The sequence below is a fragment of the Solenopsis invicta genome, chromosome 5 (assembly GCF_016802725.1).
Source record: "Solenopsis invicta isolate M01_SB chromosome 5, UNIL_Sinv_3.0, whole genome shotgun sequence".
NCBI lineage: Eukaryota > Metazoa > Arthropoda > Insecta > Hymenoptera > Formicidae > Solenopsis > Solenopsis invicta.
The window spans coordinates 18,044,796-18,064,734 of NC_052668.1; the positions used below are offsets into that span (position 1 = coordinate 18,044,796).

Here is a 19,939-nt window from a genome sequence, read left to right on the forward strand (position 1 = left end):
ATCAGAGCACGTATTTTGAAACTGCTTGAAATTATTCCGTTTTCCCTAGAAAGGATTACATTTTCAAGAGGAACATCCAGAGAAAAGTTACGTTTAATTTGATGGAATTGTTTCTTTAACTTTAACTTAGTTTTTGTAAGTTGAAGTGAAAATACCTATGAGGAAAAGATTTTATTTGATTTTGAGGTGTAACGTTAGCCTATTTTTTTGAAACAAATTTATTTAATTTGAACAAATAATTATTTAATTCGAGGAAAGTACTGATAAAAATGTAAGAGACAATTTAATTCTTCTGATTTTAATATATAATTTTTTATTAAAAAAAAAAGATATACCGTATGTATTGCAGAATCAAACTATTCCTTTAATCATCCTCTATATATATATATATATATATGTGTGTGGGTATGTATATATATATGTGTGTGTGTGTGTGTGTGTGTGTATGTATGTATGTATATATATATGTATATATATCTGAAAAAGTGCATTGCATCGGTACTCAAAATTTCGAAGTTTATTGTCGCTTTTCCGATATATTGATTGAATTTCATTCTGCGCTTACGTAAACGGCTGTCATTGCGGAGATCACGTATTTTGACTACGTATATTGAGAAATTAACAATATAATATTCAATTTGTAATTTGTATGAAATTATATAATATTAGAAGCTTTGTAGCGAGCGCCTGTTTTGTCTAGTTCTAACAACTAAAACATTTCTTCAAAATTAAAAAAACTTTTTTTAATCTCGTAACAATACACAAATTTTCATTGATCCATACAAATATTTTTTGACTCGAAGAAATTTTTCTTTGGATACATGATTGTTTACCTATTGGCTGTGCAATTTTCTATGTTTTGTTGAATTTTTTAACTTTTTACTATTCAAAAAAGAAATTTGTTTTCAAACATAAAATATTTGGTTCAGCAATCATTTAGTTGTTCTAAAAAAGGTATAATTTATTCACTCATGTCAACTATTAAAATTTTTTAAATTAATAATTAAACTAACTTCAATATTTGATTAAATGCTGATAAGAGTAAATATTTTAGTTTCTCAACAAACTTTTCTTTTTAGTGTATCGTATATTGTTTTTCCTTTATCGTTATACACAGCATTACAGTCATTATTTTAAAAAAAAACAAAAAAACTTATAAAAATTTAAGAAATAATTGAATAATTTCCATCGGAATCTATTTCGAAGTTTCATAATACATGCCCGAGTTCCATAATACATGCCTTATTTGGAATGGATTCTGCTGCAGAATTATTCAATTATTCCCTACATTTCTATTGTGTTTTCTAGGGAAAATGGAATAATTCTGATCGGAATGCATTCCGAACAATGCCATAATACCTGTCAGGATTTTCCAGAGCTACATTTGTTTTGGTGGGAACGAAAGTTGCAACAAAAGAAAAAAGAAAAGTTTATTTTAATCTTTTAAATAATAACAATTGAAATTAGAGCAATGTGTGAAAAACAAGTAAGAGAAAATTTTTTTTTATTAAAATTAATCTTGGTGCCTAATAATATTTTTCAGCATAAATTTTTATGTACATTTTTCAGAGTTCTGATTTCTTTCTTATTTCTGTATCTTTTAACATTTGCAGAGTATCTTGAACGTTTGCATCGCTATATTTCGTGCAAGGACGTCAGACGAGCCGAAATTTATGGAAAATCGGGTCCCGGATTCCCGCGTGCGATTTATATCACGAGGAGCGCGGACTATCGAGAGGTGGCCTTCGTTACCTTCGTCGACCTCTGCATCGAGACATCGACCTACTCTCGTGGCGCTTGATGGCGCGAGCTTGCGCCGTTCAAGCTCTCTCCCACTTTGCGCCCGATAAAACGCTCTAAGGCTTTTCACCCTGCGCGATATCCCTCTTGTTTCCCTCGGAAACCAAGGCGATATTTTACAGTCGCGACGCGAGCGGCCGGTGAAAAATGCACAGGGCGGTACACCGCGGAGAACAATCAATAAGAGGCGAAATGCGAGTTTCCAGTGGCACGCGCGAACCGCAACGGTGCAACGCGCGATACGCCGGCGATGCTGTCGAAACGCGAGAAAATCAGGTAAGAGGGCACACGCACTAGGGCGCGCAACGCGCACGACGCTCCTCTCTATCGCGCCGAATTACGCGGTGCGCTTCTCGCGTTGCGAAAAAGCCGATCTGACGCGCGAGGCTCTACCGAGCATGCTCGTAAACTTTGGGATCCTGACAGTGATTTTAATTTGTTATGATCGTAATAATGTTACGAGGCTAATGCTATATAACGTTAGCAACACCGTCGAGCTTTCCCGCGTTCTCAGTTGAACCACGAACACCGGAGATGTTATAAATAATATTGACGGACAAGATTCAATCGTTAAATTCCCTTTAATCCTTTTAATGGAATATTTGCGTGATCTCTCTCTCTCTCTCTCTCTCTCTCTCTCTCGTATATTATCTGATGTATTATTTCTACGTGTTCAGACATACAGTAATTAAATTTGTATTATTTGTTTTGAGTGTAAAATAAAATAAAGAATCGGAATTTTTATATTAATTTAGAATAAATATCTCTGTTCTTTCTGAAACGATTAATTATATATCCAATAATTAAATTTGTATTATTTATTTCGACGAAAATCAGAATTTTTATATAAACTTGTAATAAATACTTTGATATAGTTAATTGTAAAGATAAAATTGTGCGCGAGATCATTAGTAAAATATTTAAAAAATTTGTATGATTATAATTATATATTATATATAGTTGATTCACTTGACTAAGCGTATTTACTAAAGGCGCCGTAAATAGCAATTTTCAACCAGAATTGTCCTGAGTTATTATGCGAAAGAATGCCTGTATTATTTCTTGTCCTTGAAGTATCCCCCGAAATTGATTTTCCGAGACGTAATAATAAAAGGCAACAGCGCGAATAGGTACCGGTGGCACCACACTCTAGTCGTGTATCTAGTCCGACGTTATCGCCACGTGGCACATTAAATTACCGATTCCGCACTCGTAATCTCGTTTTTAGTGCTTCAGAAGTATATGTTACACGTATTTTTTACGAGGAGAAGAAAGATTTGTTCACTTATATTCCGGTGCGATGACTGATAACACGCGACACGACGAAGAGTATTAGATGTAACTTCAAGAAAGAATGTATACCAGTAATATCGAGATGAACAAAAAGAAGGTGAAATAGTTTATTGACTACGAAAAAATTAAAAATAAAAGTGCTGTACCAAGGAATATTTGAATTATGATTGTAATCCAAACGTTTAATTGTACATCTAGTTTTGCGATGCCTAGTTTTGCGATGCCTCTTCTACGATTCGAAACGCTGCGAACGAAAAATTTTGTGAAGGTGCGAAAAATCTTGCTTCCTTCAAGAAATTATCGTCGAAAATGTCCAGGTTTCAACCGAATTCTATGTTTCGGACTTTGCCCATACATATTCGTACGTATCGATGTAATTTTGTTTCGTTCGACATACCAGTTTTATAATATCGATTGATAAATATACATTTGATTTCGTTAAAGAATATATTATGTTGTGATTGTGAGTGGATTCTTTATGTTTTATTATTTTAAGTACTACACTCTGAGAAAAAAATTGTTAATTTGATTAAATTTTGTCAGTTCAAATATATTTATATATTTAATTAAAATACATAACTTAAATTAAAGAAATTGAATCAAGTTGAAAATTTTAATCAAGTTAATAACATTTTTTCTCCGTGTACCAGAAAATTTCGTGCTATCTCATATCTACGTCGAGAAAGAAATTAGCACGTTATAACAACAATAATGGCGGCGACGCAAATCCGTGTAAAAGTTTTCGCTTTCAGTTTTTTTTTCTCTCTCATGGTAAAATTACGCGATCAATCCCAAGATAATAATAGTTGCCAATGACACCAACGTGTATACATGCCCTAGTAATAACAGATCGATGCCCTGTTATATGGGCATATTCAGTTAGCGTTCAAGCGACAGCACACGCCGTATCGCTTGGTTACCGCGTGTGACATAAGGTTATTAATATTGACACTGTCAATAACCGGTTACGCACGATATCTGAGAAATATCTACCTATCGAGGTAATTCAGGGTCAATTTTATTCGAACGCCAATTCACGTTTTCCTTTTTATTCACTTTCCCTGAGCACTATTTTCAACATTCAAGATCCGTATTCTCTCGTCGCTCATTTAGTGCTAATCTAACTTTGACGTTTAATTAATCAGTATCAAATATCACGCTCAACATTAATACGACATAAAAATATAGATTGTTACTTTTTACTTATGCATGTTTTGTAAGTTGCGATCAATTTGTGGTAGGTCACTATTTATCATTTACAATATCTTCGATTCTAAGATCTTATGTAATCCGGGTGAACTACAGAGTGTAGGGTAAACCAGTTAATCTGAATTAACTCTTTGCTTCCTTTTAATTGATTAATTTTTAATCAATCCTAATATAAGATTAAGGAAACTACTTTATTTGAGATTTAATTGACAAAAAATTTAATTAGTTAAAGTTACCGCTGGTTAATTAAACCTAAGAATAAGTTAACTTGCTCAAGTTGAGACAAGTGATCTCAGATGTGCGTTATTGAATTCAAGTCGTCGAACAAATTTGCGAGGTGTTGATAGAGCTCTTTGCTTTCGTAGCGGTCGACGCGCGGCGAGAGTATCTGAACAACGACGCCGTGATCGCGGGTGTCGCAGCTCCCGACTATCGACCACGGATGCAGGCCCGCCATGGTCAAGGCGCAGCCGCGGCCCAGGCGCGGTCGCCGCGATCAAAGCTGTCAGATTTCTTCCATCTCTGGGTCAACAACATCCGACTGCTCTACTCCTGGAGCAATCTAGAAGACCTGCCGCCACAAGCGTTGCCCAGCACGATGGGTAATCTACAAAGCGACAGCAAGAAGAAGCAAAAGAAGAAGGAGGCCGCCCCGCCAGTGCCGACGTCTACGTCCACGTCAACGGACGTCGAGCTCGAGACGACCGAGGACCAACCTCCGAAGAAGGAGAAGCGAGACCAACCGCCGAAAGTTCCGGAAAGACGCGATGAACCTCGCGAGCCGACCAAGATTAGCTTCGAGAAGGTGCACACGCCGGGCAAGAGACAGGCGCCACCACCACCACCAGCACCGATATTGGTGTTACCTCAAATACCCAAGGTATTTTGTACCCTGGTACCGCCTCTTTCTCTCAAGACAGATTAGCGATAAATTATCGATTGGACGAGGAGCTTTTCTAAAACGAAGTTCTGCGAGACGTTCCGTATAGAGTTTAGTGTTGAAATACATACTCTAAAATAAAGATAAAAATACGATTCGTCTGTAATTACTCGAAAAAAAATATAAAACTGGAAAAAATTGGAATATCATCAATTAAATAGGCAATAGGCTATAAAAAAAAGAATGTCATGCTATATCCATTTCCGACTTGAGTAACAGTCGTAATGTAAAATCGTTTTGTAATTAGGACACGCAGGAAAGTGTAGAGCCTGAATGTCGCAAGGATACTGCAACAACAACGAAGCCATGCGTGACAACGACGGAGTCTTTCCGCTCAAGTACCACGATGTCAACGACGACACCGGCTCAGACCCCGACGACGCCACAAACGATCCAGCTGCCTCCACTGCTGGTGACCGATTCGTGGCGCTTAGCTAACAAGGGCCTGGTCGTTACGGAAATGCCGACGCCACCCAGCCAGGAATCCTCGAGCGACAGTGTCTTCACCGATCCCGGCGAGCTCACCATGAGTCCGGTCACGGCTACCACGAGACCGGAAGTGGTGAAGCGTAAACCGAACTTGGAGACGATCGACAGCAAGGGAGAGAAGGCTCCGTTTACGATCACAAAGCACAAGAAAATCCATCTCGCGGTGATGAGTCCCCGAGGTGAGAATAATTTTATAAATTTTGTTATTGATTTGAAACATCTTAGTGGTTTTGCCTTAGCAGTTTTTGCTTAGCAATTAATAAACTATTAAATAATTGAGGAAGTCAATGGTAAATTGTGTAAAACACGTATAATAGTCTGTGTAGATATTGTACTTTGTATAGGTGATATTTATACAGCAAATGTGATGTGTGCGTTGGACCTAAGTCAACATGACTCACTCGTCCTCGATTTCATCGACATCTCAAATAAAAATATTTTGTTTTTAGGCGTAACGTCGAGCGAGAAGAAGGTGACATCGGAAATGAGTCCGAGAACTCCACAAAGGCGACACAGCGTCTGCAACATAGAGTTTCCGCCGACACGCAAACTCAGAATGCTCAGAAGAGTGGCTAGCTTGACTCTGGATCGAAATAGTGCTAAGAAAAGAAGAAGTTCCAAAAGTTTTACCTGCCAGAAAACGGATCGCCACAAGCAATTCGAAGGTGAGGGAAACGATCAAGACATTCTTCGAAGAGAAGACATGTGTCACAGTTTATTTTATCACCAACCTTTACTCGAGAGAAATAACGGAAAGCGGAGAACTCGCAACACGTAGACGTTTTCGGCTCTCGCAAAATCTGGGGCATAAAAATGACGAAGTGCTCCCAAGATAGAATAGAATTTTGTACATACAGGTCAGCGTACGACCTAGAATCTATCACGCACTGACGATTGCGAGTCTAACGCGAATCTTATCTTGTGACGGAAGAGAAGGCGCGCGATAACGTTTTACGAAGGGTAAATACGGCGGTATTACTTTTTACCTCACAGTGACGCAATGCCATGCGCGGGAGATGTTCGCAAAAAAATCGCCGAGTGTCGTAAGACCGGTGGATAACGATAATCGTCACAACCATGATCGGCAATTAACTAGAACGTGACGATAAGGATAATCAGGCTTTTTCATCATTTGCGGCGTCGATTACGTGTTTTTAAACGGTTACCAAATAACCCGTATCATTCGTAGCCGTGTGTTTATACCGAAGTGATATACGCGCGAATCAAATACGCTCGCTTGCCGATAAGTCTTATCGATGGGGCGGTTCGCAGGGTTCGGTTTGGATTTCTCGTGTTACGTGCTCGCAAGCGAGATGTGGCATCAGTTCCTTGCGGAACGGCGAGGCAAAATATTCGGAGAGGCCGAAATAAAATCGTGGAACAAAAAAGTGAAGTCCTAATTGGCAATTCTAATTGGAATAAACGTGAAATCGAAGAGTGATCGAGGCGAAAATGGGTTTGCATTCGCACGTGTAACAGATATTGGACTAAAACAGTGTAATCTTCTTAATCGATGATAAGTGTAGATGACATCGACGACTTCCCGAACGACCTTAATTGAAAAGTAGGTTCTCCTTTCGCATCCGCGATGTTGCTGTTATAAAAAGCGAAATGTCCAAAGTTCCACATTCGTCATACGTTGTTTATTGACATGATTTTTATTATATATAATATTCTCTAGAATTTGCATTAGTGATAAAGTGATTAGAAGATAACGTATATATATATATAAATATATATATATATATATATATATATATATATATATAAAAGAGTCATCTTGAATACAAAACGAGATAAGAACTACACGTTGATAAAGAGTCACGCCGTTGCTTTCACAACATGCATCATTAATTAGGACGGATTACGAGTTCATAAAGATATAAGTGTATCGCTAATGCTCTGCTCATATAAAGCTTAAAGTTAAGAGAAAATAGTTGCTTGTTCACAGTAATTTGTTTAATACTTGGGAAGAATTCGTCAAGTCATAGTCAAGAGAGCGAAAATATCCTGTAATTTCTCTCATCGATTTCAATAATAAAAGATTCATATCGCGTTATATTAATGGAATTTTCAGAACGAGAACTGCCAATCTCTCTAACGTCTGCGTTACCAGATAAAGACGCGAGGAAGAACTTTACGTCCCTGGTAAGATCCTGCTCTTTATTTTGATACACAGCACGATCGATGCATCTGTCGCGATTACTTACTTTTGGAATGTTTTGTTTTAATCAGATAGATCGGACAGGCACCTGTGCACTGGCAGATGAATTTCAGTCAACTCGAACTAAATCAAGCCCAGTTTGCTGTGAACATCTCATGCTTAAAGATACACATTTGTACGAAGAAGAGGTGAAGAAGCTGAAAGATGAGATCAAACGATTGCGCGAGATATCGATAGACCGACAAGTAAACACCAAGGTTCAGTCTACTCAGACCTCACCGAGAAGCTTATCACCTGTTGATGGAAATGCCAGTGAAACGAACAGAAGTGACACAAATTTCGATCAAGACAAGATGACTCTCGTACTTTCCTCAATGTCGATCGACAAGGTCGATCGGTCGTGCTTATCGCACAGCAATCAAGCAAATGCGCCTAATGGAAATCTGGCGTCGTATCCACCTCCATTACCACTGGAGGTATTCTCGAAAAATACATCTACCTTGATAACGACGTCTTTTATCCCACCGCCTCCGCCGCCGCCGTCTCCGTTCACGATTGCCACCGATTCGGTAGTATGTGACGGCAAAAGGACAGTTTCATCATTGTCGACAAAATTGACGGACGTTTCCGGAATACCGACACCACCATCGTGTCCTGCAGCCATGTCGACGCAAAGTACTCTGAGTACATTTCCATCTCCGCCGCCTGCTCCGTCTCCGCCACCATCCACACCGATGTCGCGTACCACGAGTACGATGATACCTATTCCTCCACCTCCACCTATGCAAGCTATCATAGACGCGATACCTCCGCCGTCTCCTCTACAAAACATGATACCTCCACCGCCTCCGCCGCCACTTCCTCCCTCATTTTTGCTCGAACCAGTGTACAGCGTTGAGAGTGGTATACCCCCTCCGCCGCCGCCACCAAGTGCAACGTGCGAAATGTCTTCGACTACGAAAATGACCGTACCTCCGCCACCGCCTCCTCCACCTACGCCAATGTTAAACACGTGCGGGATACCACCGCCGCCGCCTCCACCACCACCACCACCACCATCACTAGCAGGTGATACTAGCGCAATACCGCCACCGCCGCCTCCGTTACCTGGAATGAATTCTACAACTGGTCCACCACCGCCGCCACCGCTACCAGGTATGCAGGGTGGCATACCTCCACCACCTCCACCTCCTATCGGAGGTTCAGGTGCAGGTCCTCCACCACCGCCTATGGCACCGCCGCCACCCCCAGGGGCAGCAGGACCTTGTCCTCTACCTGCCCCACCGGTTGGAGGCTGGAACCCGCCTAGTAGAGCTAGTAGGTACCACAATCTCAAAAGTACAGAGTACTCCCGATAATCCTTTCAATTAATCGAGAGTACACTGTACACTCTTTTCGACTTCGGGATTCCGATATTTGCACCGCGTAACACAAGTGTTTCACTTTTATAGTTATGAGAAAGCAAGCTTTAAATCCTGATGTGCCTATGAAACCACTTTACTGGACGAGGATTTTGGTACCAGTTACTGCGACCAGTCAAACTTCAGTAGACTCTTCAGATTTGTCACCCCAGGTAAGCAAAAAAATACAAAGACTATATTGTGATAAAATTTGCTATTGACATAAAATTGTGATTTCTCTTCAAGCGTAGTTATTTTTACGTTGTTTTATTTAGGCGCCCCTGTGGTTGGAACTTACGGAGGAAGAGAATATAAATATGAAAGAGTTCGCTGATTTATTTTCGCGACAGGTGAGAGAGAGGAATCTGACCAAGTCAAACGAGGGAACGCCCAAAAAAAGTTCAAAGATCCAACCTGCGAAAATATTGGACCCAAAGCGTTCAAAAATGGTTGGAATTCTTGAAAAAAGTCTGCACATTGATTTTAGCGAGATCGAGAATGCGGCCTATAACTTAGATACGAGCGTGATCAGTCTGGAAGCGTTGCAGCAGATATACGAAATCGTAAGCAAATCATGAGATAAAAATATAATTAAATACGCAGAATATGAAATTCACATGAAATCCACTTTTCTTCTTTCATATCTGAATACATTAATTTCCGCGAATTCCGAGTTATTTTGATATCTTTTGATTTGTAGAAACCAACGCAAAAGGAAATAGAAGAAATTGCAACTCACGAAGCAATGTATCCGGACGTTCCTCTCGATCAACCTGAATTATTTCTTAAACGACTGTCCGGCATAAATCACTTCTCCGAAAGGATAGCCTGCCTGATGCTGCAGTCGGAATTTCAAGACGCGATATCGTCGGTCTCGTATAAATTGAACAACGTGCGAACTACTTGCGACTTTCTGCTCAATTCCGAGCCTTTGAAGAAAGTGATGGCCATCATCCTGACTTTGGGCAATTACATGAATGGCGGAAATATGTTGCGCGGCCAGGCCGACGGTTTTGGTCTGGAGATTCTCGGCAAACTGAAGGACGTGAAGTCTAACGTACCTGGCATCACCCTGTTACACTACGTTGTCAATGCGAAATTGTCCCAGGAAAAGGGCCATAACTTCGAAGAGCTCTTGCCTTTACCTGTGCCTGAACCGGCTGACGTAGAAGCCGCCTCCACGATCAAGTTTGACGACATTAATAAGGAACTTGATAGACTGGACAAGGAATTACGGGGTGAGTGGCATTACGTGTAATACTACTGATATTATAACAATAAAAATTCATATTTTTCATTTGTAAAGTATTATCTTGCTAAAAAATTTGATAGATAAAAGAAACTGACATAATCACATCCGTAAATATCAGATTTCTTATCTGAAATATTCAATAATCTTTATATCTCTAATTCGATTTTATAGCGATTAATATACATACAAGTTACTATCATACTTTTAATTAAGGAAAAATTAAGTTTTTAAATGATAGAATATAATTTTATTATTTCTATATAAATTAAAATTTAGATTAAGCAATCGAAAAACTAGCAAACATTGTTGCATTCATTGAAGCAATGTTTTCTTGTATTTATTTGCTTTTTTTGGATTCAGCTTTACTTATGCAAATAAATAAGATAGATAAAATTAATTTGCTTCAGCATGCGCACAAATGTGCATTACAATCGTGGAAGCGGATCCATCTATGTCCAAAATATTCAAGAAGAAAGTAGACTCGTTTGTAAAAAAGGCGAAAACCGATTTAGCGAGTGAAAAAGAAGAGTTCCTGGAAGCTAAAAACAAATTCAAAGCTGTGATGAAATTCTATCAGTTTGTTCCCAAAGGCTCAACCCTGGAAACTGCGGAACCTTATGACTTCTTCAATTTGTGGCTTAGTTTCTGTAGAGACTTTAAGGTATAATTCACAATATTCAAAATTATTGAGCAAGCAAATTACGAATCGCATTTTGCAGGATATCTGGAAGAGGGAACAGCAGCGAATACGAAAGGAACGAATCGAGGAAATTCGCAAAAAGTATAACAAATCCGAAGTCGTAAGAGTAAAATTAAATCCACATGGATTAAAAGCAAAATTACAAAAACTTACGCATAAAAAGCACACTCAAAGATAGTCTTATCGAAATATTCAAAAATTAATAATTTGTAGGCCAACTAACAGTTTATACGTATATTCGCGATACGTATATTCACAATAATTCTGAATTTCATAAATATTCCCTTTAATGTTCTGGTTATTCAAAGGGAACTTAAGTGTATATTAATTTTTAATTCATATTCATTCATTATTTTCGAGTCGAATTGAAAACGATGAAACTGTGAAATATAAATTTTATATAGTTCTAAAACAGAATAGGCTGTTTTGTGTAAAACTGTTACAATTGTTGTTATATAGAAGTTTTGAAAAATCTATTTGTTTCGCGCACAAAAATTTATTATGAACTTTGCATGTAAAATCATGCAAAATACGAAAAATTGCTTCTCGGAGATAAATCTCGAATTGCTCAAAAATAACAGAAATAATTTTTAATTTTATTCTAATTAATTATTATACAGAAATATTGAAAATACTCAAAATTTACGCAACGAAATATGATCGATTTTGATCCAAGTATGATACGAATTGCCGATCACAAAACGTCCTTAAGTATCCAATCGATAAGACTTTACGCTATATCCAGTTGTAGTTGTTACAGACTGAAATGTTAACAGTGCACATAAAACGATAATGTACACTTAAGTAGACACATTCATAAAAATTCATTAATCGTTAATACCATATTAAATAAAAGTGATTGATAGTCTGATAACAACTTTACGGGTATTATTTATGATCGTACTTCAATTTCTATAATGTTCTGAGCAATTTAGCAAAGTACATCGGAAAATGATGTTCAGTAAAAAAAGGCTATAAACAATATTTGTTCTTTTTAGCTGCACTTTCTTACATTATTTGTATTTAATACAAAACAAAAATGATGCAAAATTCTAACAAAACTGTAAGAAATTGCAGAGAAAGAAACTAAAAAGAATAAGACCTGTAAACGTCCATGATGATTCTAGAAAAGAGAAGCCTTATGTCTCTTTATACTACGTATTTATTTCATCAATTTTCATTTCTTTGCGCTTCGAACAATTTCGGAGAAAAAAATATCGTTTGTGATCATTATTGTTAATCGTCGTTAAGTATTTATTTATTTATTTATTTTTTGAGATTAATTTATACTAGATTGTCATGGATTAATAAATATCAATGTACATAAAACGTTAATTATACGAATTATTGATGTTATTTAATAAAAATTCTTTATACAAAGTACAATAGAAAAGATGCACTTTTTATTAATATCCCAAATTTATTATATTGCCTTCATGGTTTGAAACAATAATTGTGTAGTTACGAGGAAATATTTCCATAAGCACAATACTCCAGCAGTTTTAACTATTCAGCCTAGTCTGATTTAGTCTATTCATTTTAGGACAACAAATCTGTGAAAAGCCACATCTATCTCTACTACTATTTTGTTGGTATGTATAAATATATTTTAAGAACAAATATATGAATATATTTTAAAATAAATTTCATAGATTTGTTATCATATTATAAAAAATTCGTTACTCACCGTCCTGATGCGCAACGAGCGGAGTTAATCAGCCACGATGCTGCGACGATACTGTAATATAAACACATAAAAGATAATTAAAATTATGCTCAAAATAATTAATATTTCAAAAGTTAATTTTTATACGCACATCATACTTTTAAAATTCGACTTTTAATTAAATTTAGAAATATTATATGAGTAGTAATATTATGATTAGAAATATAATTATATTTGAAAAGTACTTTACAAAATTCAATTTATTTGTATAAAATTTTATGATTTTTCTTTCAGTATTTTTCAATTTATTGAAATAAAATTGAAAAGGAGAAAAGATTATTAATTTTATATAAATAAGAAATTATATTTACCCCAAGGTTGCTCCGCTGAGGCCTGATACCTCTCCCAGGCCTCCTCCTCCTCTCAGAATATTTGGATTATCAGGCCTCTTCCTCCTTCTCCTCTTCCTGTTGCACATTCACGAAAAACACTCGCGACATTATACTAAAATCATGGACGGCCTAATCATTTACAAGAATCAAGTCAGTATGTGACGCCACTCGGTTCCGCGCTCCGGTCTGCGCCGTTCTGCAATCAGATGAAAATGCTCATCAAGATGGCGAGCCGGCTTCGTTTTGGCGCGCACGGATCAACTTTATGCTTCAAAATCGACGCCGTGCCGCGCGCCGCGGACGCGCTACATACGGCCACCGAATCTACATGACGCAATGATCGAATTGGCAATAAATATCAATGCGAGATAAGTTTCGCTCACCCGTTTAAAGGATCCGCAATATCACTCGTTCCGGCGCCGATCCGTACCGTGTCCGCCACCGTTCTGGAAAGGACGCACGTATGCAATTAATATAGCGCCAAGTGGCTTTGTCTCTCTCGCGCGACGCGCGGTCAACTTCACGCGTCAAAAGTGACGCCATGCCCCGCAGCAGTGCGCGTCTCTATGTATCTGTACCGCCGCGGCGCGGTATCGCTTTTGCCGTATGTACATTTTCGGATGACCGAGTAATTACGATGGAGCGTAAACGTAGGTTTTACTTACCAATTAGATATCGCGGTGGCATCCATCCCCGGACCTTACTCCTTGCAATAATCTTTCTGCGTCGGAAACTCCGGGATATGAGGCAGCGGAGAAGATGCAAAACACGATTATACGCGACACAGCTTCGCACAATACATCGCATCCAACTGACGACGAATGATGGCACGAACACCCGACAATTCACTTCACTTCCGACATTCTACGAAACTCTCGAAACACTCGCTCGCGTCAAAAACTCGTACGGGACGACGAGGATGCGAGTTGAAATGCTCCGCGACGCGCCACGACGTTCGACCGTGCTCTCTAACCGACCGACTGCTGGCACTGCGTAGCAGCGGCGGTAACGGCGCAGTGGCGCGCATGCGCGTGAGTGTGATCACGCGCCAGTCACGCCGCTACGCAGTACGCAGTGCCAGCAGTCGGTCGGTTAGGGAGCACGGCGGAAGGTTATGGTGCGTCGCAGCGCATTTCAACTCGTACCCTCGTCATCCCGTACGATTGTTTGATGCGAGCGAGTGTTTCGAGAGTGTCGTGGACTGCCGAAAGTGAAGTGTCGGCCTTCGTAGCGACATCCGTCGTGTCGAATGCATGGTGCGAAGTCGGGTCGCGTTCAATCGTGTTTCGCAGCTTCTCCGCTGCCTCTTATTTCGAGTTTTCGACGCGCGCGTGAGCACCAGAAGTAGGGTTTGGAGAGTTCTGAAAACGAAGGCTCGCGCGTTCGTGCCAAGTATGAATCAAGACGAATCGTTGTGAGGAGAATCTTGGATCCTTCGTGTCGCTCAGACGACAATGATCGGTCGGGATGGCACGAAGTCGCGTCGCGCGTTCAATCGCGTCTTCTCCGTTGCCCCGCATCCCGTATCTCGAGTTTTCGACGGGCGTGAGTACCCGGGGTGCCGAAAACGAACCAAGTGTCGCGCGTTTGTGCCAAGTATGAATCGAGAGGAGGAGGATCTTGGATCTTCGAAAGCGGCGGTTGAGACCAGTTGAGACTACGAGACGGAGCTGGACGGAGCGATCAGCGAACGGTGAGTCAATTTACTGTTTATTCGCCCCCACATTTCAGTATTTGCGTCTCGTCCTAATTGCGCTCGCATAAATTGCGACTCACTAAATCGCGCATAAGCCGTTAGCATAGGAAAAATTTAAAATTTGTGTACGCGCGCTCGGCCGTCGTGCCGCGGGCAGCGCCCCTCCACTCGATTCCCGCCTAATTGCCGTCATGGAGTTGGTAGCCTTGTGCCTTGCACGGGACGACTAGGGACGACGGACGACCATTGACGACCATCGTCTGGTTGTCAAAAATGTCAAACGCTTCTGATGTCATCACCACGTGAGAAAATTGATATATAACGAAGATCCAGGCATGGGGAAGACTACGAGGGTAGTCGTTTGCGGGATGAAAGGCGTTGGTAAGACCGCCCTGCTGGAGCAGCTCATATATGGAAATGTCGACGCGAAGACGGTACGCGTTTTAGGTTATATCGTACCGTTAGATCTCTCACGCTCGTGGGACGCTGTATATGAGGATCGCGATATATGTATATTTGATAATCAATTGCAGGAAATTCATCCCACAATCGAGGACATCTATGTCGCCAACATTGAAACTGATCGGGGCACAAAGGAAAAGATCAGATTCTACGACACAGCCGGGCTTGAATCTCTGCAGAGCAATGTAAACAATCAGCAGCTTCCGCGACATTATCTCGGCTTCGCCGACGGTTACGTCCTGGTGTACGATACTGGCAAACCCGAATCTCTCGATGTTCTTTTCCCTCTGAAGAAGGACATCGATAAGAATAAGGACAAGAAGGAGATAACTGTGATTGTGATTGGTAATCGGACTACGAAAACCGATACCGTGATGAATAATTTGGAGAACACTGTGAGCAAAGCCACCAACTGGTGCACCAGAGAGAAGGTTAAGCATTACGAGGTAAATATCATGGATAGATCAGCTCTGTTTGAGGCGTTTGTGCATTTGTCATCCAAGCTGAATCCTCCTGCTAATAAAAGTACATTTTCGCAATTAAGTATGGGTAGGAAAAATGTCAAGGCTGAGGCGCAGTGATGATTACACATTTAATTAACGATTTAATCCAGATATAGTGGCAATACAAGTCCCTTGTGAATTTTCCACTCAGGTATAATGTATTTAACGTTGACTAAACAGTCATCATGCAGACATGCTTTGAGATCTCAATAATGGTATATATATTTTTCTGTTGACCTCGTATGTGATATTAGGCGTTGAAAGGGATATAAATGAATTTGTAGCAATCATGGATGCATACCATGAGTTATGTACTTAAGAAATCAACAACTTTGCTGGTTTAAAGCATTGTTTGATACATTTATTCAGTCAGAATAAATGTAAATTTATCATGATAACAAAGTTATCAAAATACAAGTTTGTCAATATTTTACTTTGTGACTGATTATAGTTATTTAAAAGACTTATTATTTAATCACTTAAATATGTTATAAAAAGTTTAATGAATCTCTCTCATGTGCATTTCAAATGTAGATTAATTTGATCTCAGTTTAACTTACTCTTTATCTCTATCTGAAACTAGAAAAAGATAAAAAGTTAAACAAAGATCAAAATTAATGTGCATTGGTGGAAATGAACATTAAAGATTTAAGAAATGTACTTAAACCATGCCTGTGGTTAAGTTTGAAAGTGTAACATGACTTATATAAAAATAATATTCTGTACTTATTAAAATTATGATTATTTCAATAATAAATTATTACTATTTATATAATAAAAATATTAAATGAATGAATACTATCAATAAATGTATTTTCTTCAAGTTATTTTACCATTTCAAAGGTTCGTTTAATTTTCGCAGAATTAGATCCGTTTTAAGTAATCGATCCCATAGTTCACTGGTAACACCAAATCCTACAAGAAATGACGATTAATTTTTTATTAAATATATTAATATCAGTTTGGATGTTAGTTACCTTGATCATGATGTACAAAGTGATGATAATTGTGTCTTCTTTTCATCGTATATAGATATGATCCTGCTGTAGGTGCTCCATTGTGCAAGTAATAGTGTATTAAATCGTAACTTAAATAGCCTGTAAAATATATTTTACAGATGTTTGAAATAATTTGTTTCAATATATCTAGATATAATGCTTTTAAAAAATTTTATGCCACATTTATTTTTATTATATTTATGTATTTGATTGGTATGAAATTAATTACTTATGTACTAACAACAAAGTGCTTTTAATATTCAAAACAAGTAATTAATCCTTAAACAAATATATAAATACAGTACCTATCATAGTACCAGCGGCGACCAGGTGAACTATTGCCTGAGGAAATATTAGCTTATAAAGGTTCCAAACGATTAGTGCCACAAATAAACTGAATGTTGGTGGAAATACAAGTCTTCGTTCATCCAATGGTGCCTATTGATATAAACTTTAATATATATTTGATAAAATACATATTTCAATTTTAAGTTTAAAATATCAGGTAAGGATTCTCACTTTATGGTGACTTCCATGGAACAAGAAATGTAGAGTAATTAATACTTTTGAATTATGCGGTGGTTCAAAGTGAAATACTTTTCGATGAACAAAGTATTCCACAACGGTCCAGATAAATAGTCCCAAAACAATAGATGGTAAAATGTTTTGTGCTGTGATTGCTAAAAGAAAATATGCATTTTACGATGAAGTATATATGGCACATGTACATAGGAATTTTCGTGCATATTTACTATTTCTTTACTGTAAATATAGTGTACGAATTACCAATGTTTGTCGAAATTTTTGAGACGCAACCCATGTAAAGGAAATACGTAGCTATAGGCAACCAAACAATCGGCAAGATATACCATGGCGTAATCGATAACATCTCTAAAATTTCCGATTCGAAATAGCGAATAGGTCTGTTAACTGGCAGATTAACCCACTCCCAATATCGGTCGCCCATAAAACCCACTTGCCATAAGATCGGTGCGTTCCAGTCAATCAGATTCTAAAATAAAACACAATTGTTGTAATAGGCGACGACTTTTTTTAAAGGCTCATTGTTTACTTATTCAATATTTTTAGCCTATTATATATATATATATTTTTTTTTATATATGTATTATATATATTTTATATTTTTTATTTATGAAAATCGTAAAAATATAGATGATATCACTTTTATGATTCTATATCGACTTATCTCAATATTTTTTTATCTATATGTCGTGTATGTACGGTTTCGTAGAACTGAGATAAACTTCGAGATAAACCAATCCTACTAGATAAATCGAACATGTGTTACGTGCAAATCGTGTAGTCGAAGCGAATATCATTTTATTTTATACATGACTACAAAGTTCATTTTTGTTCATAATTATTTTTTATCGCAATTAATGTGACCGCTTCTAGATAGAATTCTATTTACAGTTTTATGTGCGTGTAAAAAAATATCAGAAAAAAATTAAAATACGTAATATAAAATATATGTTAAAGAATTCAAACGGCACATAAAATTACAAATAAAATTGTATTTATTGAAATCTGAAGCAAAGTACACAAAGTAAAAAGAAATGGCTGTTTAAAATAATTCTTAACGATTTTAACATCGAGATGTGTAAATATGATACATACTTGCAAATAATTTTTTTTTTAATAATATAAATATTATTTGTTATTTTTTTATTTATAAATTACTTACTTCGCATTCGTTGTATCTCTCTTGTTGTTTCACAGCAAATTCTTCGAGAAGGTAATATGCAGATTTGGAATGAGGATTTTTTGCTAGCTCTCCATCTAAGACTTGATCCTTGAGACGGCTGAGCGTGTTTTTCCCACCGGGATGATAATTCAGAAAATTAGAAATATCATAAATGCGATTACGATACTTGACGAGAAACTCTGACGATTCTTTCCACGATTTGTCGTTACTGTGATGATTTTCCGTTTTGTTCGCACAAACCGTAGAGCCTCCGTCGGAGTCCGTCATTTTGAAGATACTCCCGTCGCTTTCCGAACGATGACTTATACTATCGAAGTTTTTACCTCGGGTAGCCATTTCTGAAGAAGAAAAAAAGCATGCAGCTACTCGCGTGATGTAAGACTCGGTGCGCACCGTACACTCTAGTGCATTCTACTAAATAGCTGACGTTATGTGACTCGGTAATTCACTATACAGATAAGATTTTGCCGTATATGTTGCGTGGGAGGACTCGATGATCGTATTATACCTCGTAAACAGCGACACTATCATGCTAAATACGGTATCGCAGCGATAATCAAGATTACTATTTGCACGTATGTAATGAAAAGATACGAAATATCTATATACCTATATATATACCGGAGCCATACTAAATCATTCTGAAGTGATATCTGATAAAATATAGATGTACGTACACACACAATTAATTTAAACCGAATCGCGAAATCAAGTAAATCGTGTTATATAAATTTTATTATAAAAGTCTCCCACATTTAAGGTTCAAAAATTTAACAATTTTTAACGAGTCTAATTGTTTCTCCACCGAAGCCTCGTAGAATCGCATGTTCGAGTTTCTTAAGAAATGCATGAGCTTTTAATTTGCCGCGAATTAAAAGTTCATGCATGCCTTATGAAGCGTGAACCTTATGCAACATCCATACTTCAGCTAGTTAACTAACGTTATTTTGGTATCATCGTAAAAGATGCCATTAGAATGACGTCGATTTGCTGGGATGCAGTTCTATATCTTTAGAGAAAGAGTACACTGAAAAGAATATTGTAATATGAATTAAAACGCAGTTTGATTTAATTAAACATAAAATTACGGGCTATTACTAATTTTATTTACTCAACTATTTTTGTTATTGTATTTACTTTTAATCTTTTGTTTCATTAATACTATTATTGAATTAACAAGATATTTTCAATTAGATTGACGCTGTTGATTCAACACCATCTTTTTTTTTTGTAAAACAGATACTAGAAG

At 37.7% G+C, this 19,939-nt stretch overlaps 3 protein-coding genes across 3 annotated transcripts; 2 read left to right on the forward strand and 1 right to left on the reverse strand.

The window, feature by feature from the left end:
* Positions 1–1,609: 1,609 nt before the first annotated feature.
* LOC105205759 (formin-2) lies at positions 1,610–12,640 on the forward strand. Its single transcript, XM_011175260.3, has 12 exons — positions 1,610–3,190; positions 3,307–3,454; positions 4,668–5,182; positions 5,490–5,910; positions 6,181–6,396; positions 7,809–7,879; positions 7,967–9,212; positions 9,347–9,468; positions 9,571–9,858; positions 9,996–10,533; positions 10,955–11,208; positions 11,267–12,640. Exons 1-12 carry the CDS (start codon positions 3,155–3,157, stop codon positions 11,423–11,425), a joined length of 4,014 nt encoding a protein of 1,337 aa, XP_011173562.2. The 5' UTR covers positions 1,610–3,154; the 3' UTR covers positions 11,426–12,640.
* Positions 12,641–15,195: 2,555 nt separating this feature from the next.
* On the forward strand, positions 15,196–16,758 carry LOC105205757 (NF-kappa-B inhibitor-interacting Ras-like protein). Its single transcript, XM_011175258.3, has 2 exons — positions 15,196–15,435; positions 15,535–16,758. Exons 1-2 carry the CDS (start codon positions 15,337–15,339, stop codon positions 16,042–16,044), a joined length of 609 nt encoding a protein of 202 aa, XP_011173560.1. The 5' UTR covers positions 15,196–15,336; the 3' UTR covers positions 16,045–16,758.
* On the reverse strand, positions 16,302–19,608 carry LOC105205758 (dihydroceramide fatty acyl 2-hydroxylase FAH1). The gene is made up of 6 exons (XM_026131839.2): positions 18,670–19,608; positions 17,751–17,976; positions 17,484–17,644; positions 17,270–17,402; positions 16,944–17,063; positions 16,302–16,881 (listed from the first exon to the last, which is right to left on the reverse strand). The coding sequence occupies exons 1-6, from the start codon at positions 19,024–19,026 to the stop codon at positions 16,796–16,798; spliced, it is 1,083 nt and encodes a 360-aa protein (XP_025987624.1). The 5' UTR covers positions 19,027–19,608; the 3' UTR covers positions 16,302–16,795.
* Between the last annotated feature and the right edge of the window lie 331 nt (positions 19,609–19,939).

Bases quoted from the DNA above. Each gene is read 5' to 3' on its own strand.
- LOC105205759 (XM_011175260.3), top strand. From the start codon at position 3,155: ATGTATACCAGTAATATCGAGATGAACAAAAAGAAG. The intron at 5,911-6,180 runs GTGAGAATAATT...TTTTGTTTTTAG, and splicing joins CGCGGTGATGAGTCCCCGAG to GCGTAACGTCGAGCGAGAAG. The intron at 9,859-9,995 runs GTAAGCAAATCA...TTTGATTTGTAG, and splicing joins TGCAGCAGATATACGAAATC to AAACCAACGCAAAAGGAAAT.
- LOC105205757 (XM_011175258.3), top strand. From the start codon at position 15,337: ATGGGGAAGACTACGAGGGTAGTCGTTTGCGGGATGAAAGGCGTTGGT. The intron at 15,436-15,534 runs GTACGCGTTTTA...AATCAATTGCAG, and splicing joins GAAATGTCGACGCGAAGACG to GAAATTCATCCCACAATCGA.
- LOC105205758 (XM_026131839.2), bottom strand. From the start codon at position 19,026: ATGGCTACCCGAGGTAAAAACTTCGATAGTATAAGTCATCGTTCGGAA. The intron at 17,977-18,669 runs GTAAGTAATTTA...GTTTTATTTTAG, and splicing joins AGAGATACAACGAATGCGAA to AATCTGATTGACTGGAACGC. The intron at 17,403-17,483 runs GTGAGAATCCTT...TTATATCAATAG, and splicing joins TCCATGGAAGTCACCATAAA to GCACCATTGGATGAACGAAG.